The sequence below is a fragment of the Phoenix dactylifera genome, chromosome 13 (assembly GCF_009389715.1).
Source record: "Phoenix dactylifera cultivar Barhee BC4 chromosome 13, palm_55x_up_171113_PBpolish2nd_filt_p, whole genome shotgun sequence".
Classification (NCBI taxonomy): Eukaryota; Viridiplantae; Streptophyta; class Magnoliopsida; order Arecales; family Arecaceae; genus Phoenix; species Phoenix dactylifera.
Genome location: NC_052404.1, coordinates 8753449 through 8779324, shown reverse-complemented (window position 1 = coordinate 8779324; position 25876 = coordinate 8753449). Strand labels below are relative to the sequence as shown.

The window sequence follows — 25876 nt, the reverse complement described above, 5'->3', positions numbered from 1 at the left end:
TCTACTCTACACGATTTGCCCCCTCCCTGACTTGAGCGTCGGAGGGCCGGCGCCGGGAGACCCGGCCACCGGCTCGTGTGCAGGCACCCAGACGGAGGACGCCGCCCACTGTCGGATCGTCGCCCAGCCGCGGGAATCAGCCGCTCCTTCTCGCCGATCGCCCCAGACGGAGGACGCCGCCCGTCGACGAACCACCGCCCCACCGTGAGTAACCACCTCCCGCTCCCTCTCCTCGACCGAAGATTGCCCCCGGGTCCAATTTCCAGCAACAGTACCTATACCATCTAACACCGTTAAAAAAATTAACGGTTTCAAATTAAAATGTCCAAAATATTCTTAACGGGTAGATGTGCAAACAAAACATTTATAAGATAATCGCAATTGAGGACAAAAAAAATAATGTTTAAATTTTATTTTATTTTTAATTAAAATAAATATAGTTTTGGTGTTAGAAGAACCATTATATTAGGGGTACTTGTGCAAAAATAGCATTTTTGTGAGAGCATGGAAATAAATATAAATTTTAAGAGAGTATTCACATAACTTTAAATATTTAGAAGGGCATTCATGCCCAAAAAAAAATTAATTTTTACTGTAAACAAGAATTGGAAGCCTAAGTATAAGGTGAAAAAAATTACTTCTAGTATATATTGAGCGAATAGTATATTTCTATTTTGATATTTATTTATTTTTATTAATTATTTAAATAATATTATTTATTATATCAAATATAAAAATAATCATCTACTAAATGGACAAATTAATACTATTTATATTAGCTATTTTCTCAATATTTAAGTAAAATAATAATACTCATAATAATAACTATTGTTTAATAAATTATTATTTATGTAATAGATATAATAATTAATTTTTCAATAATAGCATAACCTATCCACCAATCTCTAAGGGCTCGTTTGGTTCGTGGGAAAAGAAGGAGGGAAAGTGTAGTCAACGGGAAAGTAATGAGATGCCTCTTATTTGGTTGGAATTTTCAAAGGAAAGAGATGGAAAAGTTGTATTCCCATGGGAATATGATTCCCATATTTCATAGGAAAGTCTTTTCCATGAGAAACATTGGAAAGTTACTTTCCCATTAGGCGGGAATCACTCCATTTTTATTTTTTCCCAAAAAGGCCTTTCAGTATTAAAGAAGCATTAAAGAGGCATTAAAGACCTAATTTTTATTAAGGGCATAATAGGAATTATACATAACTTTCAGAAAAGTGGATGGCGAACCAAACATAAGCACTTTGAAAAGTTGTTACTTTCCCATGATCAACCAAACATGCTAAAAGTACTTTTCTAGGCATCTCTTCCTAAAAATTTGTTTCCCAGAAATCATATTCTTAGGAGGAAAATACTTTCCGCGAACCAAACGAGCCCCAACCTTCTAACATTGATTTTGGCTTCCTTGAGAGACAAAGTTAGTTTCGATCATTTTACTTTAAAATGATTTCAAAGTGACTTTTGGATTCCTAAAGTTGAAATTTCACTTTATAAAAATATTTTTCTGTACTTTAAAGACCGGTCAAATATGCTTAAAAGGACAACAAAATAAAAATATGTACTCTGCATATTTATATAGAGAGATTTCTTGTATCTGCATCAACTATACTACCTACAAATAATAATAATAATAATAAAAGCAATGCCTTGAAGACCCACCAGAAGATCCCCAGAAGAGCTGCCCTCTCAGCTGAAAATTAGATATATCGTTTCCATATAATTAATAGAGTAATCGGTAAACTGACATCATTAGTTCCAACTAAGGTGTTGCATCCAAATTTAGGAACGTGAGACCTAAATAAATGTCCAATCCTCATAATTTTCAGAAGACCCGTGTCATCCTCTTGATGGCAATATCTGGGCACAGGCTGAACTAGAGATTGCTGTGCCAAGAAATAATTGTTGATTGAGTAGGCCCTTGCACTGTCCTTCCCATGCCGCATCATTTGCAATGCACAAACATTTGATGACAGGAACCGAACTTCTGGAGTTTAACCTTGAAATGGTGAGTATCCATATTTAAAATTCAAAAATATGCTCACCAAAAAATGCTGAACCGGCACGTATCGACCGGTTCAGTCCATACCAAATCGATCCGATTTTTGACTAGTCCGATTTGGAGTTAAAAAACGGTATTAGTCCGTACCGGCCTGAATCGGTCCGTATCGACCAGTACCATCTAGAAACCAGTGTGAATCAGTTGGTTTGCACCGATTTCAAATTTTTTTTGTACTTTTGGATGTATGAACTAGGCCGAACTAATGATACCGATTTGGTTCGGTCCAAACCGGTCTAATGGCCGATCGGTACGCCTATTGGTCGATCGGTACGCCTATTGGTATTGGTTCAGTGATGCTTGATGCTTATACACACATGCAAACATATACATATGATTGTTATATATATATATATAAGAAAAATAATTACATAAAGCTATATGAAAAGTCTCTTGAGTAGCAATTTGGAGAACAGTGACGCACCAACCACTTACACGAGTTCCACAAAATTCATCACCAACATTACTAACCCGGAACGCCTAATTATAACTTGGAGAAAGGATCAAAATATTATAAACAAATTGAAGGACAGCTTGCCCGAGGAATCGAATCAAATCAATGGAAATGGCTGTGATGGTTGTGGTGGTGGTGATGCCTGTACTCGTCCAATCCAAAGCACTGCAAGATGGGGAAGCAGGCCACAAAGATGCACCTCCCGAATCCCCTAATGACGGAGGAAACCGGAAAGCAAGGGCAGCAACAGCAGGCAAAAAAGGGATCATCATATGGGCTGCGGCCTTCATGGTGGTGGTGGTGGTGACGACGACCCATGATCCTGAAGCAAATTATCGGTACCGCGTTAGAAGCGAAACAATACGAAAATTCCAAATCAAAAATGTAACAAACTTCTTTCTTCAATTGGGATATAGGAGATAAGAACCATGGTCTAAATCCCAACTAATCAAATATCCTTCAAGGACTGATATAGAAGCGTTAAGTAGTTTAGTTTATGGGACTGGAGTATCTGGAAGAAAGCATAGATGACATTATATGTCAGGAGTCCAGGTCACACTACCCCAAACGAGCTTGTTAAGGGAAAGACTTTCTTCAGAAAAAAACGATGACAATTAGATGAGGAAACAAGGAAAAATATATAGCATACCTTGCACAGGTGAGCCTTGGGATTTTGGGGAAGGCAGTCTCCAATCCAAAGTAACAAGGAGGCTCTATATTACTATATGGCCTTCAAGTTTCAACCACCAACAAAGCCTAAGAAATATGGCCTCTATCAGCAAGAGAAGAAAAAGATGGAGCCGCTTCTATCTTGTTGGGTAGCCTAAACAAGCTGGTGGTTCCGCGTATATGAAGCGTCTCTTGCGCGTTTCGCTGTCTTCTCTTAAAAGTGTCAGTAAGGGGCATAATAATATTTTCGCGCCTATACCATCGTACAACGGTTACGGAAAAGATTAGAACTTTAATCTTTACACCAATTCGAAGTGTGAAATTTTGTTCGATGACGGTGACATAATTGAACAATATTACTGGATTAGTCAAATTTCCTGTTTGGTTGATGTGTGAAGGTGAGTGCGTTACGTCGTTAAAAAAAAAAGAAAGAAAGAGAGAAGTGAAAGTTCTACAGGTTAAACTTATTTCACCTTGGAGAGTTGAAGTAAATTTAGCTTTTTTTGGTTTGCTGATGGTTAGAATGAACACCCGCTTTTGAAGGTGAATTTTGATGTCTCAATCCGTCCCTTTTGAGTGCTGGTGCTGATTTCGTAGACCGCAATTATGGAGGTTGGGTTTTGATAGAGAGCCATTTCATTGACTACGAATTCAGTCCCCGGGACAGAGTTGTCAGCAGCCGGGCGTGTGTTAAATGCTCCGGTGCTCTCAAATACAACCGCCTTTTATTTTCGCTGAAGCTGATTGGAGCCAACAAAACCAGAAAAAAAATACAAAATCAAACACCGACATGTAGACATGATCCCCTCAGATGAAGACTCCAAAGTAATGGACTGCAAATGAGGTTACCCAATCAGCCATTCTGTTCGCCTCTCTATAAACATGTCTGGCCCATGATAAGCCTCCCTCATACATCGTACATCAATGGGTTGGACCTTTCATCGAACTCCAGATTCCGAATCCACTCAATCATCGAACCGGCTTTCTTCACTAGAGTATTCCCCATCCCTCACAACACACACGATTTCGACGTTGGTTGGTTAAAGTGGATAACCATCAACCAACCACCACTAAACCAGCAACCTGGCATTACTTAATGTCCCGTTTAAACGACCAATGACAACAATTAACTAGAATGAAAGAAATGAATGGAGATCCTTTCGTGCACACGAAATTTTTTCCATGCCACTAACTTGCACGAGTTGTTGGAAGGTCATTTAGAATTAAATTGCTAGCTCAGCATGGACAAACTAGAGAAGCTTTCTGATGCGACGGGGCTAAGTGTGAGACTTACGTATAAGTGGCTGCAGATTACCAGCTAGGTTATGCACAGGTCACCATAGATTACAGTTCGCCGTTGCACCCAACAAAGAAAAATAATGAGGCCATTAAAGGCCTGGTCAACATCCACGTCCGACGAGCTACAAGTTGCTGAAAGTCCCAGCTCCCATACTGAATGAGTAGTGTGTGGATCATGCTTACCGAGCCAGGCAACCAGCTTTCAGCTCCACTTGTGGAACGCAACCAGACTCATGATACCTTAGGATACCGTAGGAGATTCCTAAGTTGCTTGACAAATGCCAATAGCAAAGCAGCATACCAGAGACCAAGTGGCAGATGTGATCTTATTCCTGATTAATAAACCTTGATCATTGAAATCTTGATACTGGCGTCTGAATATAATTGTTAGGTTTGACTTGGTGGTGTTGTATATTTATGAGGGCTGTATAGAGGTGTAAGGTGACACTAACATTTGGACAATGCTAGTACTGTAACTTTATCGCCCCCTCAAATAATCAGATAATACAGCAAATAAGTAGTTAAGTACCTCAGTATACAATCATAGCTTCCTCTTGCAGTGAACACTTCAGCAAATTCTGTCTTCTGATATGGTAGCCAGCTTGTTTGGCTGCCTTCAAGACTTTGGATAGCTGCAGGCAATACTTGGCTTAGATAAAAAGCAAATGGTTACAAGAGATGCATGTCAGTTATTCCAAACCAACCATAACCCATTCAACACAACCACATAAGAACTTTGATACAGGAGTTATTTCAAAAACAACAAATGTTTGGTCATCAACGAAGCAAGAAACAGCGCATCTTTTTTCAGTTCATCCTGCCATTTGCAAAGGAAACTGAAACATAAGATAGATATCCTTAACAGGGTACCAAATTTCTCACAGATTTCTACTGTGCACGTCGAGACAAAATTCAGTTCTCGGGCTCTGGTTCCTCCAACAGCTTCTTCTTCAACCAATCAAAAGGCTGAAAAAAAAATAACTTTTATGAAAAAAACTGCTGCATAACAAGAACATGACTATCATTGGTTATAAAGAAAAATAATGAACATTTCTTTTTTTAGTTATTCACAAGCACAGCAAGAATGTAGGAGGAACAGTGTGCAACAATCTTGCAACTTGCAAGAGAGTTGGAAAGACAGCCAATGGAAATAGTTGCCCACATAGTGCTCGCTCCTATGTCCACACCTTTTAGACAAGGAAGTCTGCCATCTCATTAGCACTCTTCATATGTAAATTATCCCTCTAACACCATTAAAATATCTGGTGGCAACAGTATTTGAAGAACCTGCTATGTCATGGATCATCATTGGCAAGGTGCTGTTACAAGGTATTAGTATGGGCATCTTCACTAGTATATTGGTGTATATTCTATACAATGTGAATGGGTCCATGTATGTGGTATAATAAGGTAGGAAATTTATTAAATGTAAACGCGACATCAGTAGGGTGTCACAGAGCATAAAACGTTGGTAGAGATTTGGTAGACAATATAAGCATTAAGCACTTGATAGAGGAAAAGCAAGAATTTGATATGTGATCAATCAGATAATACAGAATAGACCCAATAATGATAGAAAAAAGAAATGAAGAGATATTGCAGCAAGATATTACAATACTTGACATTTTAAAACCAGCAACGACAGAGTGAAGAAAAAAAGATATCAGCTTTAACAAAAGATCTAGCAAATTTGCTAGCAGCATTGTTACTGATCTTGTGCTAAAATGTGCCTAGAAAGTTGAATATTGTGTTATGATATTCAGTCTTTTATGCTCTTTCTATTAAACTATACCAACAACCCAAATCAAGCTGCTATCTAATATTACTATTATTCTTTGCTAATAACCTGATGGACCATTCATTTAATGCAATCTTGTTTTTTTTGCATGAATCCATCTATCAAGTGAACAGTTTGCATTCATTAAAAGTGAACAGTTTGCATTCACTATGAAATACATACATACATACATACATATGTATAGAAATTGGTTAGCAAGCAACCCATTATTGGTCTCTTTTAAAAATCATTATATGGAGCGAAGTATGTGGGATCTCATTTCCATGAAGATCTAGACCTTGGTAACAATAAGTGGCAAAGGAGCCATAAGACCAACTCTGCATAGATGCGGTAGTGCTGTTGTTTATTGTTAATATTACTAGTTAAACTAGAATTTCTGTTACTACAAACCCACAACCTCCTCTAGTGTACTGAGCTTCCTTAGCGTACTCAACTCTATCTGCATCATTAGATTTCCTTTGATCCAATCGGTATCACTCTTACGAATCAAGATTACACATTGGTGAACATCCTAAATAAGCATATTCACTTCAAAGTAATTGAACAAAGACACAACTTCGAGTCACTCTTTTATCAATTCTTAGACCGCAGTCTTTTAACACATGTTTATGCAATCATATCAGATTATTTATCACTCTTACAGCGGGGACAAATCCTTAACATACTTGCTTGAATAAGTATCCTTCATAGTTGTACTAGATATTCACCTTCGAAATTTTGCATGGAAATGCACATCATTTGTGCTAGGTTTTAGTCACAAGAACTAGGCAGATCCCAAATATAACTTGTTAAAAAGTTGAATATAATACTGAGAAGTAGAAAGCTTTTGGGATGTGTTCTCATCATTAAGAGACAGCATTACACATTCCCACTCCTGGATTCAGAATTTCCAATCTTACAGAATCGTATATTTATTTACCTTCCCTTGCTCCGAAAAATATATGCAAGTACACTATTAGAACATCATATACCAATCTTCTACTCAACGAACAATGTACAAATAAAAACACTATAATCCGTTCTTAAACTCCATAAGCAATCACTTGCATGACTTTTATATCGTATTGTATACTGGATCCAATTGATGTAAGGCTCTCTACGAAGCATGAAATAACACATATTTCATTGATTATGCATTTTGCAGAAGCAAGACTTGTTTAATTCCACATGAGCTATCATATCGGACTTAACAACTGTTAGCAATTCTGAATGAATAAGCAAATACCATACTTTATAGATATTTTTTTACGTGCTACAGACTCTTGGCATTTTGTTTATTTTGATTTCTATTTCTTTTTTCTGCAACAATAGCCATGATTTTTGTGCTTGTTGGTATTTCGACATAGCCGCAGTTATTTTTTGTCTTCAAAAGCTACCCAGAAATCTCGTGGGCATGCAATCAGCCATCAATCACACTATACTCTCAAAGCATATGTCCACTTTGACAATCCTTGAAAACCTACATTACCTATACTAATGAACCCTTACAGTTAATTGTATGTAAAAAACACATAAGAAAAGGCAACAATTCATGCATATTTTGGCCATCAGTTCTAAGTAGGTCTAAATTATTGCGGCCCCAATGAACTCCATCCACATACTTTCTTCTAGTTTAAATGCCTTGAGTTCAACATCAATGAGCAGTTATAATAAAAAGATAAATTACAATAGTTGACGATGAAGGTCAAAGCAATGTCAAAAATACATTTTTGCCAGTCGCCTGTGAAGACATGATAAGTGATTCAAAGGCCACAAGTAGTTTAAATAACCAGTATAGATCAACAGATGAATTCAAAGACCCCAAGGCTGCAAAACTACGAAACTGTGAAAAAAATGATTTCTTTAATCAAGGGATTAGCAGATTATATCTTAAGAAACAAAGGATAAGCACAGAGGAAATAAGAAACTATTACAGAAACCGATCCAGAACGACAAGAAATCACTGCCACATCCACCCCAATAGATTAAAAACAAAGTGTCGATGAATAAAAAAAGGAGGATCAATGGCAACCTTGAAGAAAAACATGTCCAGAAGGATCATACACATGAAAACGATGGTCCATATAACCATAATCTTGATGAAATGAAACAGATCTGGTATTGTAGGAGGTGGAATCCAAGGAAATCCGAAAGAGTGTATGAGGCCAAGAACTCAAATTTAGAACGAATCTTCGTATAAGAGTAACAGACATTGAAAAAAAAAATGATGACGAGAAAAGGGAAAGGCGTCCCTTGACCTGAATGAGCCAGAGGGCGGTGGCGGTGGCGGCGACTCCCCAGGTGGCGGCGGAAACGATGTCCGTCGACTGAGGGCGGAGGCGTGGCCGCAGGAACTTGAACAGCAACGAACTCGTCGCCGGAGATGCCATCGCTATTTTCTCGCCGAACTCACGCGATCTACTATCCAGATGCAAACCCTAAGTGGAGGAAGAAAGTTATCCCTCGCCCGCCGTAAAAGTCGCAAAAAAAAACGAATAGGGAAGATCCGACGAGACCCAGCCCAAACTCCATAAGCTCGTCGGGCATGCATTTGGGTTTGGGTTTTTCCCTATCAGATTTTATCGAATATTTGACTGAAAATTCTAATTCTACTCAGAATTACATTTACCAAAATTATTTTATTAATATTGTGAGCATGGATTATTTAATGAAGAGATCTAAGATACTTATTAACTTAAATAATATATTTCAACTTATTTTTTTTTGGATGAAATCTTGGTTGAGATGAATATTATTCTCCAGCATTTGTAGTTGAATTTTTATGCTTGCCATACTTTTGTATTCATCCTTGGCACGGTTTGATGACGACAAGCTTAATCAAAATATATGATAAGTATGCTTGTAACTTATTATTGAGTTGTACCCTTTAAAAAATTATTATTGGACAATATTTTCTATTTGTCATTTTAGCTGACCAATTGGCATGTTAGGTTCTGAGCCAATAATATAGGCTTGTTCAATCTAGCTTTGGTATTCGAATGTGATTGATGTTATTTCCGGATCCACCTAACTCCACATTGAAAATTTGTCACAATATATATATATATATATATATATATATATATATATATATATATATATATATATATATTATGGGATATGGACATAGCTGTCATGGTGAAGCGATTTTGAGAAGAGCATATAAGAGTTGCAGTGATTCTAAATTCTAAAGCACAGCTGAAAATGTTCGAGATTAAGGCCTACATGGTTAAAGAACATGACCATATATGTCTAAAACAGTGAAGCACATTATCTAAGAGCCCATTTGATAATGTTTTTCATTTCTGTTTCAGTTTTTGAAAATCTGAGAAAAATAGACTAGACCGAACAGCAGGTATGATGAAACTCTTGCTTTTTCAAATTGCTTATAAAATCTTTCCAACTTAAGTAACAAAGATTTGTGACTTTCCAAAAAGGGTGAAAATTACAAGTGTTGCAGAAATGTTGCAAAATGTCGATCTTTAATATCAATCAAGATGTGGCTTCTCGTTAATTTGCAGAGAAACAAAATACAAAAACAACAAGGGGCTTTTCAGCCTGATGTTTTACCATGGATAATTGGTGATGGAGAGTACAGGAGCTTTTCCTTACCTTTTATGGTAATTCAAGGAAGACCTATTGATTTTACACTGACGTGCCCGGAATCTGAAGAGGAATTAACCACGTAATTATTTTAAGACCTGAGGTATGATCTGACTCTGTTAAAGTTAGCTCCACTCCCAACAATATCATTCAAGAGAAACAGAAAATAGACAGCCACAAAATAAAAGCAATGATACACAATATCATTATTATCTTGCTGGACCATCAGCTCCCTCAGGAAATGCTTCAAAACTCGTCATAGAGCTCTGAAATTAAATCAAGCAATCAAACAACATCCAGGACTAGTCTCAGAGTCAAAATTTTAAAGGTTCGTCTAATTTAATATCCTCATCCCCATTATAGTACAGAATCCTTAATTTGACAAAGCCATCATTACACAAAAGCCACAAAAGTTCAGTACCTTTCTGTTGATAATGATCTTGAAGCTAGATTGAATTAGGACGATGGTTAGCCTTTCTGTCATTGTCAGTCTCAAATCTAGCAGGATCCCGACGACCCTTATCAGGTCCACCAATCACTCCCCATGTCACGAACTGCCTTTGCCGAGCCCTTGCTCTTTGTTTCTCCTCTTCAGATTTTGTTGAGAAGCAATATGGACACGATACACCATATTCCCATTCTGGGGCCTCCATGTCTGCATCACTTACCGGTTGCTTGCATCCATAGCAGAGTTTGTAAGTTCCTTGAACTAAGCCATGCTCAACAGAAACCCGTTTATCGAACACAAAGCACTCGCCCTCCCAGAGGCTCTCTGCCTTGGGGATTTCCTCAAGGTATTTCAAAATCCCACCCTCCAAATGATAAACCTGCATGAAATAATATGCTGAGAATTAGGAAGCATTACTGAATTAGTACAATTAGCACTTCCAAAAAGAAAGCATCATCTTCTTCTCAAGGTGCTCCTCACATCAACAGGAAAGATAAGAGAAACACTAGAAAAAATATGCAGGAAATGAAGGAAAATCAACATGATCAGCTAAAAACCAGTAAGTCTTTTTAAGTGGGTATTTTAAAATTAATGGAATGTTTTGATTTTCTTGAAATTTTATATGCCAGCAAGGCAGCAACAAAAAAAGGTGGAACAAGATGAAATATATTATTTACAGGATCCTTTAACTTTATCACATCAACTCTAGTTCAAGAAGCAGCATACTAGTAATCTAAAAATGATATTTGAAGTACTATAGGTATTTGAATTTTTCCAAAACCATGTATACATCATCTGAACTACTCCGTCATGACCAGAAACCAGAATAGGACCCTTACCTGTTCCCACATGTCCTAGATGTAATTGCTGTCTATATTTAACGGATGAAAAGATCACTGTCTATCAGTTTATCTAACAGATGAAATGGCCACAAAAGGGTAGCCCAGACTGGATTCAGCCCACCTCTTTAAAACCTTTACTAAGGAGAAAGCTTGAAGCCTTTTCGCATCTGATCCCACCAGTGCAATACATTGCCACACGAGGTAGTCTTTTGGGTTCCCCAAGCTGAGACTGTTCTTTAGTGCTATCATCTTTAAAATCTGATTGCTCGCTGTCTGATTTAACCATATCAAAGGTATTATCTACCCAAGATGGAAATTCCCGGAATGCTGTGCTACATGGATCAACTGCTCCTTTAAACTTTCCGATGCGAGTTTCATAAATGTTACGCACATCAATTACCATCTGCACAAACATAGGACCAAGGCATGTTCAAAATCAACAAATAAGAAATTGAGGATAGCTATAAAGAGAATGTCAAAAGGTTCCTTTTATAGAAATCTGCAGAACCATGTGGCTATGAATGTGGCAGCATGTTACAACAAGAGAAAACACCTAGTCAAATAAGAACCATGATTTTCTGCCCACCTAAGTTTCTTTAATGGATATAGCAACATGTTCATAAAGTGAAACGTGAATGGAAAAAAGGGCAACTGCCAGAATTAGCATTACTTCATCAGCAGATTACTTAAAAAAGCTCCACTTAGACACTGGGAAATGTGACTACTAACCTTCAAAACCACAAACATAGTGAAGTTTAATAGTAAACATGGTTTCAATAACGGCACATTAATTATATCTCAGAAAATGGAACTTTGAATCTACAATAAAATGCTATCAGTGTTGATATCATTGCAACATAATAAAGCTAACTGACACCTTGGAAGACACTCAACATACATAGAACTAAACATATGTAGAAACCAAGTTCTGAGCAATCACGAAATCAGAAGTTTCTGAATCACAGTCAAGATTAAGCATGGTGATGCACGCGGAATCAATCTGCTGCTAAAAAAAGCATAAGGCCAAGGAAGTTCCACAAAGGAACTCTAAGTGGTGGGCTTGACTGTTCTAGACTACCTTGCTAAGATTTCATGATCTTGCTATACGTTTCAGTGGCATGTTAGGTGCATCTTTAAGGCTATTATGTCATCTAAGAAGCCTGGGCTCTTTAGCAACTAAAAACAGAACAATTATATGACATGCTAGACTATCTTCATTTAAGGTCCAAAGAAATGGTTAGATAAGATAACAATACATAATTAAGTCACTTATAATGCCTCAACTGTTTTATCAGCTCATTAGGTAACATAACCAAATAATACTTCACATGGTAAAACCAGCAATATGCAGCATTTTATTCATAATAAGAAAGAATAGTGTACTGCTGCAGGTGAATAAACAGATGGATTTCTCGCTTCAAACTACCCACAGTATCACGATCACTTATCAATGCATTCCAATCTCTTGGCTTCACATATTTCCCAACCATTTTGGTAGGCAACACGCTTGGATCCCCAAAAGAGACAATCTGCTTGTCCAAACATTAAAAACAAATGGTTATCATCCAGAAAGCACAATGAGTTCCATTGGCAGGTCCTCAAATCAAAGAGTTCCAAACATTTGAAAGATTAAAGTCAACAAATAATACCTCTTTCTTCACCTTGACCCGCACATGGTCCCATCGGAAGGGTGCATCTTCCCCTGCTCCAAGGGGTGAATGGCTAGTATGTCCATGATGGATAGCCTCATCTTCTGGAGTAACAGGTGACTCTATCTGTCTAAGGCCTTTCAGTCGCTCATCAGCTTGAAGAAATTTCAGAACCTTCTCTACTGAATCCCTTGTCCCACATATGCTACCATTGATCCCTTCTGGTGCAAGAATAATACCACCTGAAACACGCTGAACAAAATCAGCCATGTGAGGAAAATGTAGTTAAATCTTGTCCCTGCACAAACGTAAATTTACAGGAAGAAAAGAACCTGAACACCAGCTTCAAAACATTGATGAAATTTAACATAGCTATGTGCAGAAGGAATTAGAATAGCAAATTCGCTACAATGTTTACTGATATACAGTGCAAGGTGCATTCAGAGCTGAGATGAGTACACGGATAATTCAACTTCAAACAGTTTAATAATTCACTGCCGTTATTATGTCAATATGTTATACAATATGGTGACTTTCTTTATATCTTTTACTGAAAGGCACGTTTTACAGTGCAGTTGATTTAGTTACTTGATTCTAGCAATAAAGTTCAGTTAATGCACAACGTTGTCTTCAAAGCAGGGAAAACACCAACTGATTTCTTCTTCTGAGAATCCTGATTTTAACAACCCAAAGTTTTGCTAAAGTAGTTTCAAAAGAAACAGCACATACACTGCTTTACATTAAAGTGGCTCCTTGTTTTCTCCATACCAAGATTTTTCTTAATTAGACCAACCATGTTCCCCTAAAGTATAATCTTTTAAGCATTAGTATCATGCATATGTAGGTAGGCAAAATGCCAGACAGCAATTTAGTACCAGTTCAGTTATCACAAACCATGCACATAGTTTGAAGAAACTGTTGCTTTGAAACTTGGAGTTAAAATTGATGGAGACGATATCAGAATTGACAACAAGCTATGATAGTAACTATTTATATATATTTACACATTAAAGATGAAATCTAATCCAAGTGATTTGATAAAAAACTACATTTTTTTGGCAATGGCAGAAAGGCTGATGCAGCTGCTCTGCTGTCACAAATAAATTTGTTTAACAAAAAAGAAAAATTAATTTGAGTGCAATAGAAAATGTTTATGCCACTATGTAGCAAGATTTTGGTGTCAAGCTGTTTCATTTATTGGTGCATTGATCAATCTCAGTTGGTTCTAGTCATACTTCTCAGCCTTTTCTTTTGGAAACCACTTTTGGCTGATTCAGCTATCCTTACATTTTTCTTCTTTTTATCATGTAAATTTTACCTCTCTTTTGGTACCAAATCTAGGAGTCTCCTTCAAAAATTAACATCAAAGCACTATTTGTTCAACACTAAATGTTTGGCAACCAACAGGATTGTCATGAACTTCACGTGTAACTCATACATAGTAATATGGTCTCCCATGCTCACTTATATTAATATCTTGAGCCACGGACCGTCACGTCCAATAATCTATCGTATTTCATATAGATTCATGTCTAAAACTATGAGCTACAGCATCCTTTTCTATGAGCCTTGAATATGCCCATCATATAACCGTGAACTTCACTGATTATACCGATGAGATATCAAGTACAAACAGCCATGTTGGTACAACTTATTCATAGAGAGGGTATCCTACAACCTCTAACTTTCATCATGCCTGTTGGTAATACCATTTTTCTACAGTAAAGATGCTCATATCAGACCAAATAAAACAGAGTTCTGCTTTGATGAGTGTCAGAGTTGACTACCAAATCCACATAAATTGCACTTATCTTGACCAAGAAATCTGGAGTTCCTGCCCAAATTGGAATCTGGTTCCTTCTAGGAATCTGGTTCCTTCTAGACTGAGTTTCAGGTTAATCCAAAGTAAAATTCATCCACGTTTATCAAGGACTTGCATGTAAACCTAAAATCAAGATCCTAGTCCTCTGTAATGGACTTTTCATACCTACGTCCAAATCCAACGGACCTCCTATCTAAATGCCTCCTACTTTCAAATGACTTCCATGCCTAAGTTGGACCAAATCAACCGGTCTGCCCCTTCATTTTCCATCTTCATTTTCCTTTGTAATAAAAGATGTCGTACAGGATTATATTATCTAGGAATAAAGCAAATAGCTCACTTCTTTACATATGGCCTGAGGCTTACCAGTTGAAAATCTTCTTTTAACTAGACAACCAAGATGAGTTATAAGTGATCCAAAGATCATAAGGCTAAAAATAACAAATAAATGGAAACTTGAGAGTGAAATCTAAAGATTCTCATATTTCTGAGAGAATAATAATATATCTATATCATGCATGTGTGTGCTCTCGAATAAACAATGAAATTGTGTAGCATCCAATACCTAATGTCTGTTTGAACAAATAAACAACCATGCAGCATCAATAAGAAATCGTTGTCGAAGCGCAGATCATCCAATAACACAGAAACTATTCCACAGTAAAATCTTATTCCACACTAAAATCTGATAAAGCACAAAGTCTGGAATTGCAAAAACTAACAGATCGTATTTTATAATAAGTACCTAATAAAAAACACTGTGACAGCGTAAAACTACAAATTAATTAAAGAAGTGAAAGAAAAGGAAGAAAGTTGGGATTTTTCTAGGCACCAGTTCTTCGCAGAGATCTTTCAGCGGCTGGCGCATTGCTGTGTGGTCCGGGAAATCCGCAAATTTATAGAACGACACGACCACGAGCGACAGGTTCGAGCTCTCCACCTCTGTTCCGAGGCCTCTCGCTTCTGCGGCGCTCTGAATGGCAACGGCGGCGCTCCGGCTGGGAAGTAATCGCAGACCATGGAGAGATTTGGGAGCTGAGGTCTGGAGGTGTTGGGGATTGAGAGGGAAAGCGTTAGGGTTTGAGAGGTGGGGGAGGTGAGGAATTAGGGTTTTTTCGGTTCCCGCGGCCATGGCGCAGAGGAATCTACGGTTAGGGTTAGGGTTTGGGGAGGGGCGGTAGAGCATCCTCAGTAGCGCCGCAGCAGCCGCTCTGCTGCCGTTGGCGACGCCGAGAAAGGGCAGAGATGGCATTTGCCAGATGGATGACTTCCCCCAGAGGACAAAATGGCCATCGTATCTACAATAGAGATCTAAATGGGCTGGCCCAGTAGACAAGCCCAATTACCCTGGATAGCTTAAACTAGTCTTGGAGACCATGCGCTGGGGTTGGGTTCTAATAGCCCAATTTGTTCAAATTGGGGTTATATATGACTGCTCTTAGGTGCAACAGACGGAAATAGTTGCCATTTAGGCCAGAATCATTTCACAGTAAATCGACATGCGTGCAATATAAATATACTAGTATTTAGCATATGAAATATATGTGAGAGAAGGTTTTTGATGGTAGGGTTTCTCTAGTAGGCCACTAGATTAAAAGGCTTTTCATCTAGATGCCTCGATGATTTCACTAGATTCATTCCTACTCGAGAACCGCTTCACCTAAAATATGGGGCAAAAGCAGTCTTTGGCGGTCAAGGGGAACAGCCTTGGAACTGGTCATTTTTAAATGACCTTTCCAATCAAGAAGAATAGTTCGCCTTTTCCCGTCTTTGAATTGTTTTCGAATGCCTTGAATTCCCATATGGGTGGAGGACTAGAGAAGCCGGATGCCGGAATAGAATATGAAAATCAAAAGAAATGCATATTTTACTATATATATTTTCCTATTAGAAGAGGTTCCGAGATAATGAGTTGATGCATTCCAGTTGAAAAACCTGGCGTAGCAAAGCTTTGAGTAAAAATAGTACTCTGCGGTGCAGCCCGCGCACCATAGAAGATCCTTATTGGTTGGTGCATGAATGGAGAGATTTGTAATGCGTGTGAGTATCTTAAAGGAGCCATGCGTCATGGACAGAAAGGGATCCTGTGAATACCTTGTGATGCCAAGCATTTCTGGCAAATGATCAATGGCATATAGTGGTCTAGATGACCAACTATTAGTTTGTTGATATTGTTGTTCTCAACGGAGGTAGATGGTACCATCAGGATTTTCGTTGGTGCATGGAAAAATAGAAAATTACACGATGGATTTGTTTTTTTATTCTTCAGTTCATTTCATATCGCATTACTTCTGTAAAGTGATGAGTAAGGAAGCATCACCTCTAATATTTTATTTTGAAATTGATAGAATCTTTGCTCTTTTTTATGGTAGTGCGCCCCAAAAGGGCACTACAAGATAAGAATGAGTTTGGGTTACCTTTTGTCATTGGGGGTTCATGCTGACCTTTGGAATGGATGGAAAAGACGGATCGTAATTAAGACATACATGAGAGGGATGAGCAGTAATTGGATTTGTGTCAGAGTTTATCTGGTAAACATTTTATATACCAATAGAAGATAGAGAGCGTATAAATGTTTTATATGCATTGTGGTTCATTATAGTAGTAGTCTGGTTGGTGCATAATTCGAGAATTTTGCAGAAAGGGAGAAAGCGTATATGCCTTGGATGTATAATATAATTTTGAGTAAATTATAAAACTTTTCTAAGATCGAAGTAAATTATATTTATGAAAAATTTATGCTTATCTTTCTAAAATTTATTTTTATCTAATATTTTAATTCATAACTTAACAGGACGTTAGTCAAACTATTAACGTTTAGAAATCCAAGTTAGAAAAAGTTTAAAAATAATAAAAATAATCTTATGTGACATAACAGCTATTTAAGGATATAAGAAAATATATATATCCGCTTCCTCATTTGGAGACAATTTTGACTTTTTACACGTGGTAAACAAATTCACTAACGCTGTTAGTTTAACTGGGTGTAAATATAGATTTTACAAATTAATGGGTGTAAGTGTACTAAATGTAAATTTGAGAGAGAGATTTACAATTTATTCTATATTTTTTTTTGGAAGAAAAACATAAAACAATCTCATATTTATTCATATTTCAGTCTAAAAGTGCAAATGCCCTCCTTATTTACATAGGTTGCCTCCCAAAGAAAAGAGTGTGCTTCAATTTATAACATTTCTTCTTTATATGATCCCAATTGCTTCAAGCATTACAATTACGTATTTACTTTGTTTTTTTATCCTCGCGTCACTGCTTTATCTTATGCGTATTTTTTTTTTTTTGGTCAAAAATAGGAGGGGAGGGGGAGGGACCAGCCCACCCGCGTAGCAGCCCCATTACTGGGCCCCCCTTCCACCAGGGAATGTTCGATACAGGTCGCAGGTTTCGCGTGCCTTCCCCGACTCGTGGGCTCACCCCACTGGGTTCACCGCCTCACGTGTGGGTACGTCACCCCAGCGCCACCTTGGTACAAGTGGAAGGAAAGCATAACCGCCAACAAGCCAGCCCGCGCGTTTCGAACCCGGGCAACTTGGGCGGAATTATCGCCCCCTTACCATCAGGCTACTACCTTGGTGGCAATCTTATGCGTATTCGATCATAATTTATGTGAAGTTAGTTTGAATTGATGCCCAAGTAGGACGGTACCAGCCCCTCAGCCTCTTTGCCGCTTTTGGCTTGTGGCCGGCCAGCCTTTTCCCCATCTGTGAATACACCATAAAAGCATCTGCGAGCCACGAGGGAGGTACTGTTACAACGTGTGGGGGGAGAAATAAACTTCATGACTACTTTTCAAAGTGAAACACAGTGAGTTCTTTGAATGGAATTCTTAAACGCATTATGTTCAAATCTTAGAATTAGTCTCCTGGCTTTGTGCATGAATGCAAAAGCCAAAGACAACGAACTTTTCAAACTATAAACCAGCATGCTTTGCATCGACCGATGGGACAGTCTTAAACAGTGAAAATGATAGGACCAGCTAAAAATCCAGGCTGGAGAAAAACAAAATCAGACCGGTAGGTCTCCATTTTATGGGAAATTATTCCTCACACTACATGTACCATACGGTCATAACAATGCCGCCAATCACGGCTGCTCGTTCTCACAGCAGTGCACCCTAATGCGCACTTCATTAATAGGGTTTATAGGAATAAGCAGTTATGATCGGTGGCGTGCATGGCTATATGGTGCATACAATATGCGGAATAACTTTTTTTATTTTATGTATCCAGCTAGGGCAACATCAATCGTATCTAAACCTAGCCCGTTGACATCTCTAAACACTACTTTGGGGGATAGGAAGAAGAGGAAAACAGTATCAAAAGAATAATTTAGGCTTGTGAGAAAAAATCTTGGAAACATAGCCCAGTGATTCTTTTGCTCCCCATATTTTCTCCATTTGTATGAGGCCATCATAGGGTGTACACGAAACCAGTCTCCATGACGCCGCATGTCATGCCCTAAATTCATCATCCAGATTGATCATATGACATGGATACATAATCTCTAGAGATCATAAAAGGCCTAAGATGAACAATATCCACATAATATCAACAATTATAATCAAATCAATCCAATAAAACTACTGACTTTAAATAATCAACTAGTTCAATTACAAAGATTTAGATGTCCATTGATATCAGAAAAATAATAGAGATAACTAGATAACTAACTACTAGCTGCATAAACTCATCCTCCCTCCCATTTGAAACTATGCCTCCTGTGACTTTAAAAAAAATGCAAGGACCATCCTAGTAAAAATGCCAAATCATTACACCATAAGTAACAATCAAAAAATGATACCAGATAAAATGAATATTATATCAATACCTAGAAAAACTCATACAAATTACATGCACATAAGCCCTCATTATCACCTTACCAAAGAAGCATATATATACATACCTCAAATGTAACTAATTGTTCAACCATAGTTTTTTATTTCATGTCATCTATTTCTTATTAACTTGATTTTTAAGTTTCATAGCAATATTTTTTCAGCTTTGGACTAACTAAAATCATGGCCTAGTCGAAGACTGTTAAGCAAAATTCCATGCATAAGCTCGCGGAGGCTATTACATGCATAAGATTACGAAAGCTATTTCATGCGTAAACCCATGGAGGCTATCTCACATATAAGCTCGCGGAGGCTATCTCACGTATAAGCTCGTGGAAGCTATCTTATGATGAGGTTAGTCCAAACCAATATCTTATCCATCTAATTTATATATTACTCTTATCAAATCAATTTTCATTTACACAATGTATTTCTATCAAATTCAAGATATCATTGTTCACATAATCATGTTTTCAATATTTGATACATATAATAACTATACAAGTATATTCATATTGAAAATCATATGAAACATACCATCACATGCCAAACCAAATCTATCGATGTAAAACTCACGATATAAATCCAGCAGTACAAATCAATAATATGTATATATATTTATAATGATAACCAAGTATAGAGATCCATACCTCTATTGAAGACTGACTAAGTACAGCAATTACTGATCAACTCCACAATCTACAAGCTGGAGTGCAAGGTACTTCGATTAGAACTTTCTTGCGCAGATGACTCCTACAAAATCAAACTCGATCATCAAAAAAAATCATATTGTGGACTAGTAACCTAGACCGCCTACCGGTGTCCACCATGGGTCCATCACTAAGTCCCTCGAATCCCTTCTACTAATTATCCGAGTCAATTAGAGAGAGAGAAGAAAAGAGAGGAAGAATCAAAGAGAGAAAAAAGAGAGAGAGGAGAGAGAAAGAAGAGAGAGACTCTCTTCTTCTTCCCCAAAATAGGGGAGAGCATGTCTCTCCCTTTCCTCTTCGATTAGATCTAGGGGTAGCCATGAGAGCTAGCCCTGACAATGGCAGCCACCGCCGACAGCGGCATCCATTGAGACGATGGCCAGTGGAACAAGTAAAATGAAGGGATACTAAGAAAGAAACTTAGCAGGTCGCATGGCTCGGGTTCCGGTCCACATGGTAGAGATGAGAAGAGGGAGAGGGAGGCTAGGGTGGTGCTGGTTGCCAGTATGGTGGTTGCAGCCCGTGCTATAAACGGCACAATGCGGCGAGGCGATTATGGCCTCTCATGCCGTTGTGCCCCAATCGTGCATAGAATCGAGTACAGGAAGAGAGGCAACACCCCATGCTATCTCAGTGGCATCTTTCTTGGCCACAAAGTTCGGTCAAATCCAACGTCCAACGGCAGTGACCACAAAAGAAAGGGACGGAAACAAGACACCCCTATTTTGAATGAAAATCTGGCAATTTGCTAGCCTAAATCAAGGTGAATCATGGCTAAAACACTAGGAAAGAAAGAGAAAACAGCGTAGATTACTCACCTTGGTCCAGTAAGGTGGTCTGACAGCTTCTTCGGTGAAGATCCAAGGAAGAAAATCTGGAAGAAAACTTGAAATCGGTCGCATTGTTTTGGGCGTTTGTGAAGGATTCAACAGAGGAGAAGAAGAAGACTTTAAATAGGTGAATTTACCCCTAAGATTTGGTCGGTGCTTGGATCACCATAGACTCTCGGAGTCCAGCAAGATCAGAGAGGTCGGGAGTCTTCTTCTCTACCTCCCATGATCAGTCGACCACGATCAACCGCCAATGGGCCTGGCCTCTTCAGGCTGGCCATTAGTCCAAAGGAGTTGGCTATTACACCGCATGCTCCTTCTGGTAGAAGAATGGCGCCACAAGGGCTTCACCATTTTAAGAATAACTTACATCCACACCAATTGATGAACTAGTCCTGATATGTAGGACCTTGATCCAAATTAAATGGGCTAAGTGGGTTTCTAATTTTTTTCTCTTTGAACCGGATAGTTCATACACTCTAGTATGGGTACATCTAAGGAGATCGGAATGCAAAATATCCCTCAAGTAAGCTGGAACAGTACCGAACCTCTCCTATCTTATGTTCGTTGAAGAGGAAACGAGTGATTCGACAAAGCTTTTTTTTTCTGCAATAGAACATATTATAACATTTTATAATATATTACAACATATTATAACATATGTTTCAATAGAATATATATAGTATGATATTTTTTTTTTTTGCAGTAGAATGTATGGATGATTAATTCATTTGTATTCATGGTGCCTTTTTCAAGCCCTATATATTGATGAGATATAAAATCATATTATAATATTTAAATTCTGTATTATTAAACAAGATAACTATCCAGATTACGAGTAAGAGATTTTTCAACTAAACATAACTTAAGCGGACTTAAACCATCTGGCTGGAGCAAATAGCAGCCCTTGATGATTTGGTGTCACCTTCCTCTAAATTAATCCAGATTGTCAAGGCTAGCAAACTCGTCCGGCTTAGATCCATGTTTTAGTTTTTCGATTTTAAATGGGATTAAAAAGGGAAAGAAAAGCTTACTATTGATCCAAAAAAAAAAAAAGGTGAAGTCGCCGAGTTCTTTCCCAAGATTCTACAGTATCCAACCGAAGTAAACGATAGATTACCGAACAGCGAGTCTACTTTCAAGTGAGCAGTCAACATGCACGCTGTCCCCAGCTGACGACCCCACGAGATGCCTGCAGCCAATATAATCCTTGCCGAGCAATTCCAAAGAGCCGTGAAGTGTGCGATGGGCGATAAAGCTTATTGGGAAACTTCTAACAAGCTTGGCAGGGGGGGAGAAACCCAAAGAAGGGTTCACGTAGAGAAAGAGAGTGGGACCTTTTCCAAGGGCAAAGGAGTACTTGAAAACTAGACGGCAAAGGAGTTTATATGAAACTAGAAAACGAGAGAAGAAAACGAGGAGGACAAGCGCCCCCACGTCCAATCATTGGAAATTTCCCAGGAAGATCGTTCAAGACTTGAAGTTCTGCGTGTGAATTCGGAATGAGAACGTAAGGAGTGAGAACAGGGTTCTGGGAACATGTCTCGTGGGATGAAACCGCCGCACACCACATTGATGATGTCCTCACGATGATTACGACATCACCGTCGGAAATAATAGACCCTGTGGTGGGTCCGGCCGCATCTAATGATAGACTTTATTAGGAATTTAGGACATTGAACATTCTTTTAAATGCACTTGGGCCTTCTACAAACTTTATTCGAATTTGCAAACAAACTTATCATCATTTGATGCTTCTCAGGCGAGACACTTAATGCCAAGGTACGTAAATGCTGTGCGTACTCTTAGCGTAAAATGGATAATAAAATCTTTCGTGAACCACCTACCTCATCCATGGTGCACAAAAATCCGGTCTCACGCTTAATCCTGGTATGTTAAGGGTAACATTTAACCATGGCTCAAAAGAACTTCACCTCATTTCTACATGAACTGTCCTAATTTCAAAGTCATTCTTATTGGCAATATTCCCTCATAAAATCAAATAAAAGACTAGAAGCATGTAACCTGCGACAGGATGATATTAATGTCTATGATCTTCTAATTTAATGCAAGCCTAGAAAACCTGCCTGTTCTCTCTGAAGGATAATTTTTTAAAAGATGATTTTATGGTTGCACAGGAATTAACAGGATTTTCCAAAATCTTTTTTTTGGGAAAAAAAACGTCTTCTTATGATGCATGGTAGACTCCAAGGCTTCCAGATTATGGAGAGATATTGAGCGACCTCCCCCCAGGACACCTCGAGCCTTAATTAATATATACGCACAAATTTATTAATGCCTCAGAAATCTGTCTCTATGTTCACTTTGTGACCTTTGTAATGGTCATTTGGCTCCTAATTTGATCTTTACTAGGGCTGTGTATATATAATTTCATGATTTCATGAGGTTATAGTAAAAAAAAAGGAGGTAAAACAGTAAAATTAAGCTATAGCTAGGAAGTGGCTACCATTTTTGAAAGCAATAGTGATAAAAAATGGATGATCTTTAAAGCAAACAATAAGTTGTGTATTTTCTTTCTTTTAAAAAAATAAGCAGCCCATATTTAAAAAACCCCAAGACTCATCGCAGCTCTATATTTACCATAAAACTCAATATTTCAACTTCTTCGTTCAAATTTCTAATCCGGAGGTACAAAATTGTTATGTATAACATGCAGCACACCTCATCGATCGTAGTACAAGGCACTTGCGACTTAACCAAAGCCAGAAGGGTGGCTAAAAAAGAATCATGTGAATCCCGTCCTACTCCTAATGTTCTAATCCTGGAAATACAAAGAGGTTAGAAAATGGCGTTGACGTTCTAATGGCTTCATATCTGCCTCTTTTTCTCTTCAATTGTCTTGCGACGGTTGCGAGAAGAAAGCATCCATGCTGCTCCCGCTGCTGCCTGAATTGAACATGGCATCGGCCAGGTCTGCCACGGGACAGTCGACCTCCCTTCCACCTTGCAAGTGAGAAGGTCCAGCTTGTGTGCTGCTGCCCTCCCCACCATGAGGAACGATGAGGGGTTGGGTTTCCCTTTGGCCATGCTCGAACTCCCTGGAGAACCAGATACCCAGTTCGGTTGAAGCGAGTAGGGAAGAATGTGGCTGTGCGGGAGCCTCGGGCATCAGGGCTTCCCCTTGTGGGTTGCTGCTGCTGTTGTCGTTGGTGGGTGCCATGGAGGGGATGAGGAGTGGTGCGGTGGAGGTCTGGCAGCTATGGGTGCCGCAGTACTTGACCTCGTATGTGTATGGATCATCGTCGAGCCTCTGGACTTGCTTCTTTGCCTCACAACCATAGTAGCTCTTGTGGGTGCACCGGTAGTAACTCCTGCCAAAGGCATGTATATATATAATTTTTATAGTGATAGCTTCTAATTAATTAGTTGTAAAAACCAGATAGATATTTAGGATACAGATAGAAATATAAGGAGCCAGCGGAAGGCCGAGATAGATTTGAGAACATTCAGATGTAGCTCGCTAACTATATTCTTTTGATGTTTGCAATTTGAATGATTCTGATTCACCAAAAAATAAGGAGTACTGGAAGGGCCTGGGATTTGTGTAAATGAATAAGAGGAAGGAAGGACTAAGATGACCCAGTTGGATCACAGATGTTCCAAGGAAGAATTTGAAATGCTTTGATTAATAACAAGAGGCAGCTTCTGGGGAAAATAGCAAAGAAAAATCATTAAGCGGACCCTTAATCGCTTTCATCAAAAAAATGAAAAAGGTTTCATGCAAGAGAAGAAAAGAAGAGAAGAAGATTGAAGGAAGAGAAGTAACAGTAGTTAAAAGAAGGAAAAAGGAAAGAGAGCGGAAATTAACCCTCCCGAAGAGACGACGTAGTATTCCATTACAACCCAGCATACAAGAAACCCTTGATGACTTTCTGGACTCGAGGGAAAAAAAACGATGCTTTATTGTTATGGCAATGGTATAACATAGTAAAACCAAATTTTATCCAGTGGACCATATGATATGAGAAGGTCATTCATAAAACTAATGATTAATTTATAACCCTGAACTTAATATATCTTCTGCATCCCTCTTCTTATGGATGGGAACCGGGAAGAAGCCTCTGGTAGCTGATTCCATTATAAATCCTCAAGTTTCCATTCCTTATTTAACCTGATTTACAAGTCTCAAGGCCCTACATACATACAAGGTATGTTCACAATGAATGTATGGAGCTACCAAGTCATCACATCTCACTAGGCCTTGGTGAGAGTATGGAAGCAATACTACATCGGCTGGAAGCATGGGATAGCCAAGTTACTGGCATTTCGCTAGTTATTAATTCTGTTTTGCTTCCTCAGAAAAAGAAAAAGAAAAAACACTTTGCTGCCTAAAAAAAGGGGGTTAAATAGAAGAGATGGTTACCTTGGAAATTTGGATCCCAGGATCTCTTTCTGGCCATACTTCCTCCAGGTGTATCCGTCGTCGGGCGGAATCTCCATGTTTCCTGCTCGGCGGGCCGGCACCCTCACGATCATCCCGCCGGTATCCCTCCTGACAATTCAAATAACTACAAATATAACTCCAACATAACCACTTTCAAACCTTTTACCGTGATCATTCTGTAGTAAAAACTTTCTTCTGGGGTACGTTGTTATAATAAAAATATGGTGAGGTAAGCAAGTATGTGTGCAACTTCTCTGTGGTTCTCAATCACTATCAAACCCACATGAAAGGAAAATTCCTTGACCTTTCCAAAGAGAAAATACCAGTGGGAACTCATCGAAAAGTCTAAAGATTGGAATTTACCTCCTCCTCGAAGATCTTTGAGTCAACGACCCGGCCGGTCTTTTGCCGGAACCCGACGAGCCCTCCGTCGCCACCGGAGCCTCTCCAC

The 25876-nt window shown here is 38.5% G+C and overlaps 2 protein-coding genes and 1 long non-coding RNA gene across 3 annotated transcripts; all 3 read right to left on the bottom strand.

Annotated features, from left to right (window-relative positions):
* Window positions 1-2393: 2393 nt before the first annotated feature.
* Window positions 2394-8826, bottom strand: LOC103720395. The gene is made up of 3 exons (XR_606154.3): window positions 8523-8826; window positions 3169-5453; window positions 2394-2841 (listed from the first exon to the last, which is right to left on the bottom strand). It is a non-coding gene; the product is annotated as an uncharacterized LOC103720395 (long non-coding RNA).
* A 1223-nt stretch (window positions 8827-10049) lies between these two features.
* On the bottom strand, window positions 10050-15899 carry LOC103699118 (rhodanese-like domain-containing protein 7). Its single transcript, XM_008781174.4, has 5 exons — window positions 15461-15899; window positions 12807-13058; window positions 12588-12686; window positions 11279-11560; window positions 10050-10694 (listed from the first exon to the last, which is right to left on the bottom strand). Exons 1-5 carry the CDS (start codon window positions 15878-15880, stop codon window positions 10314-10316), a joined length of 1434 nt encoding a protein of 477 aa, XP_008779396.1. The 5' UTR covers window positions 15881-15899; the 3' UTR covers window positions 10050-10313.
* Window positions 15900-23625: 7726 nt separating this feature from the next.
* Window positions 23626-25569, bottom strand: LOC103698294 (probable WRKY transcription factor 35). Its single transcript, XM_008780290.2, has 2 exons — window positions 25405-25569; window positions 23626-24352 (listed from the first exon to the last, which is right to left on the bottom strand). The coding sequence occupies exons 1-2, from the start codon at window positions 25515-25517 to the stop codon at window positions 23872-23874; spliced, it is 594 nt and encodes a 197-aa protein (XP_008778512.2). The 5' UTR covers window positions 25518-25569; the 3' UTR covers window positions 23626-23871.
* Window positions 25570-25876: the final 307 nt, after the last annotated feature.

Bases quoted from the DNA above. Each gene is read 5' to 3' on its own strand.
- LOC103699118 (XM_008781174.4), bottom strand. From the start codon at position 15,880: ATGCCATCTCTGCCCTTTCTCGGCGTCGCCAACGGCAGCAGAGCGGCT. The intron at 12,687-12,806 runs GTATTATTTGTT...TTGGACAAGCAG, and splicing joins GGGTCAAGGTGAAGAAAGAG to ATTGTCTCTTTTGGGGATCC. The intron at 11,561-12,587 runs GTGGGTAGTTTG...ATGTTTGTGCAG, and splicing joins TGATAAGTGATCGTGATACT to ATGGTAATTGATGTGCGTAA.
- LOC103698294 (XM_008780290.2), bottom strand. From the start codon at position 25,517: ATGATCGTGAGGGTGCCGGCCCGCCGAGCAGGAAACATGGAGATTCCG. The intron at 24,353-25,404 runs GTAACCATCTCT...TGCCTTTGGCAG, and splicing joins CTGGGATCCAAATTTCCAAG to GAGTTACTACCGGTGCACCC.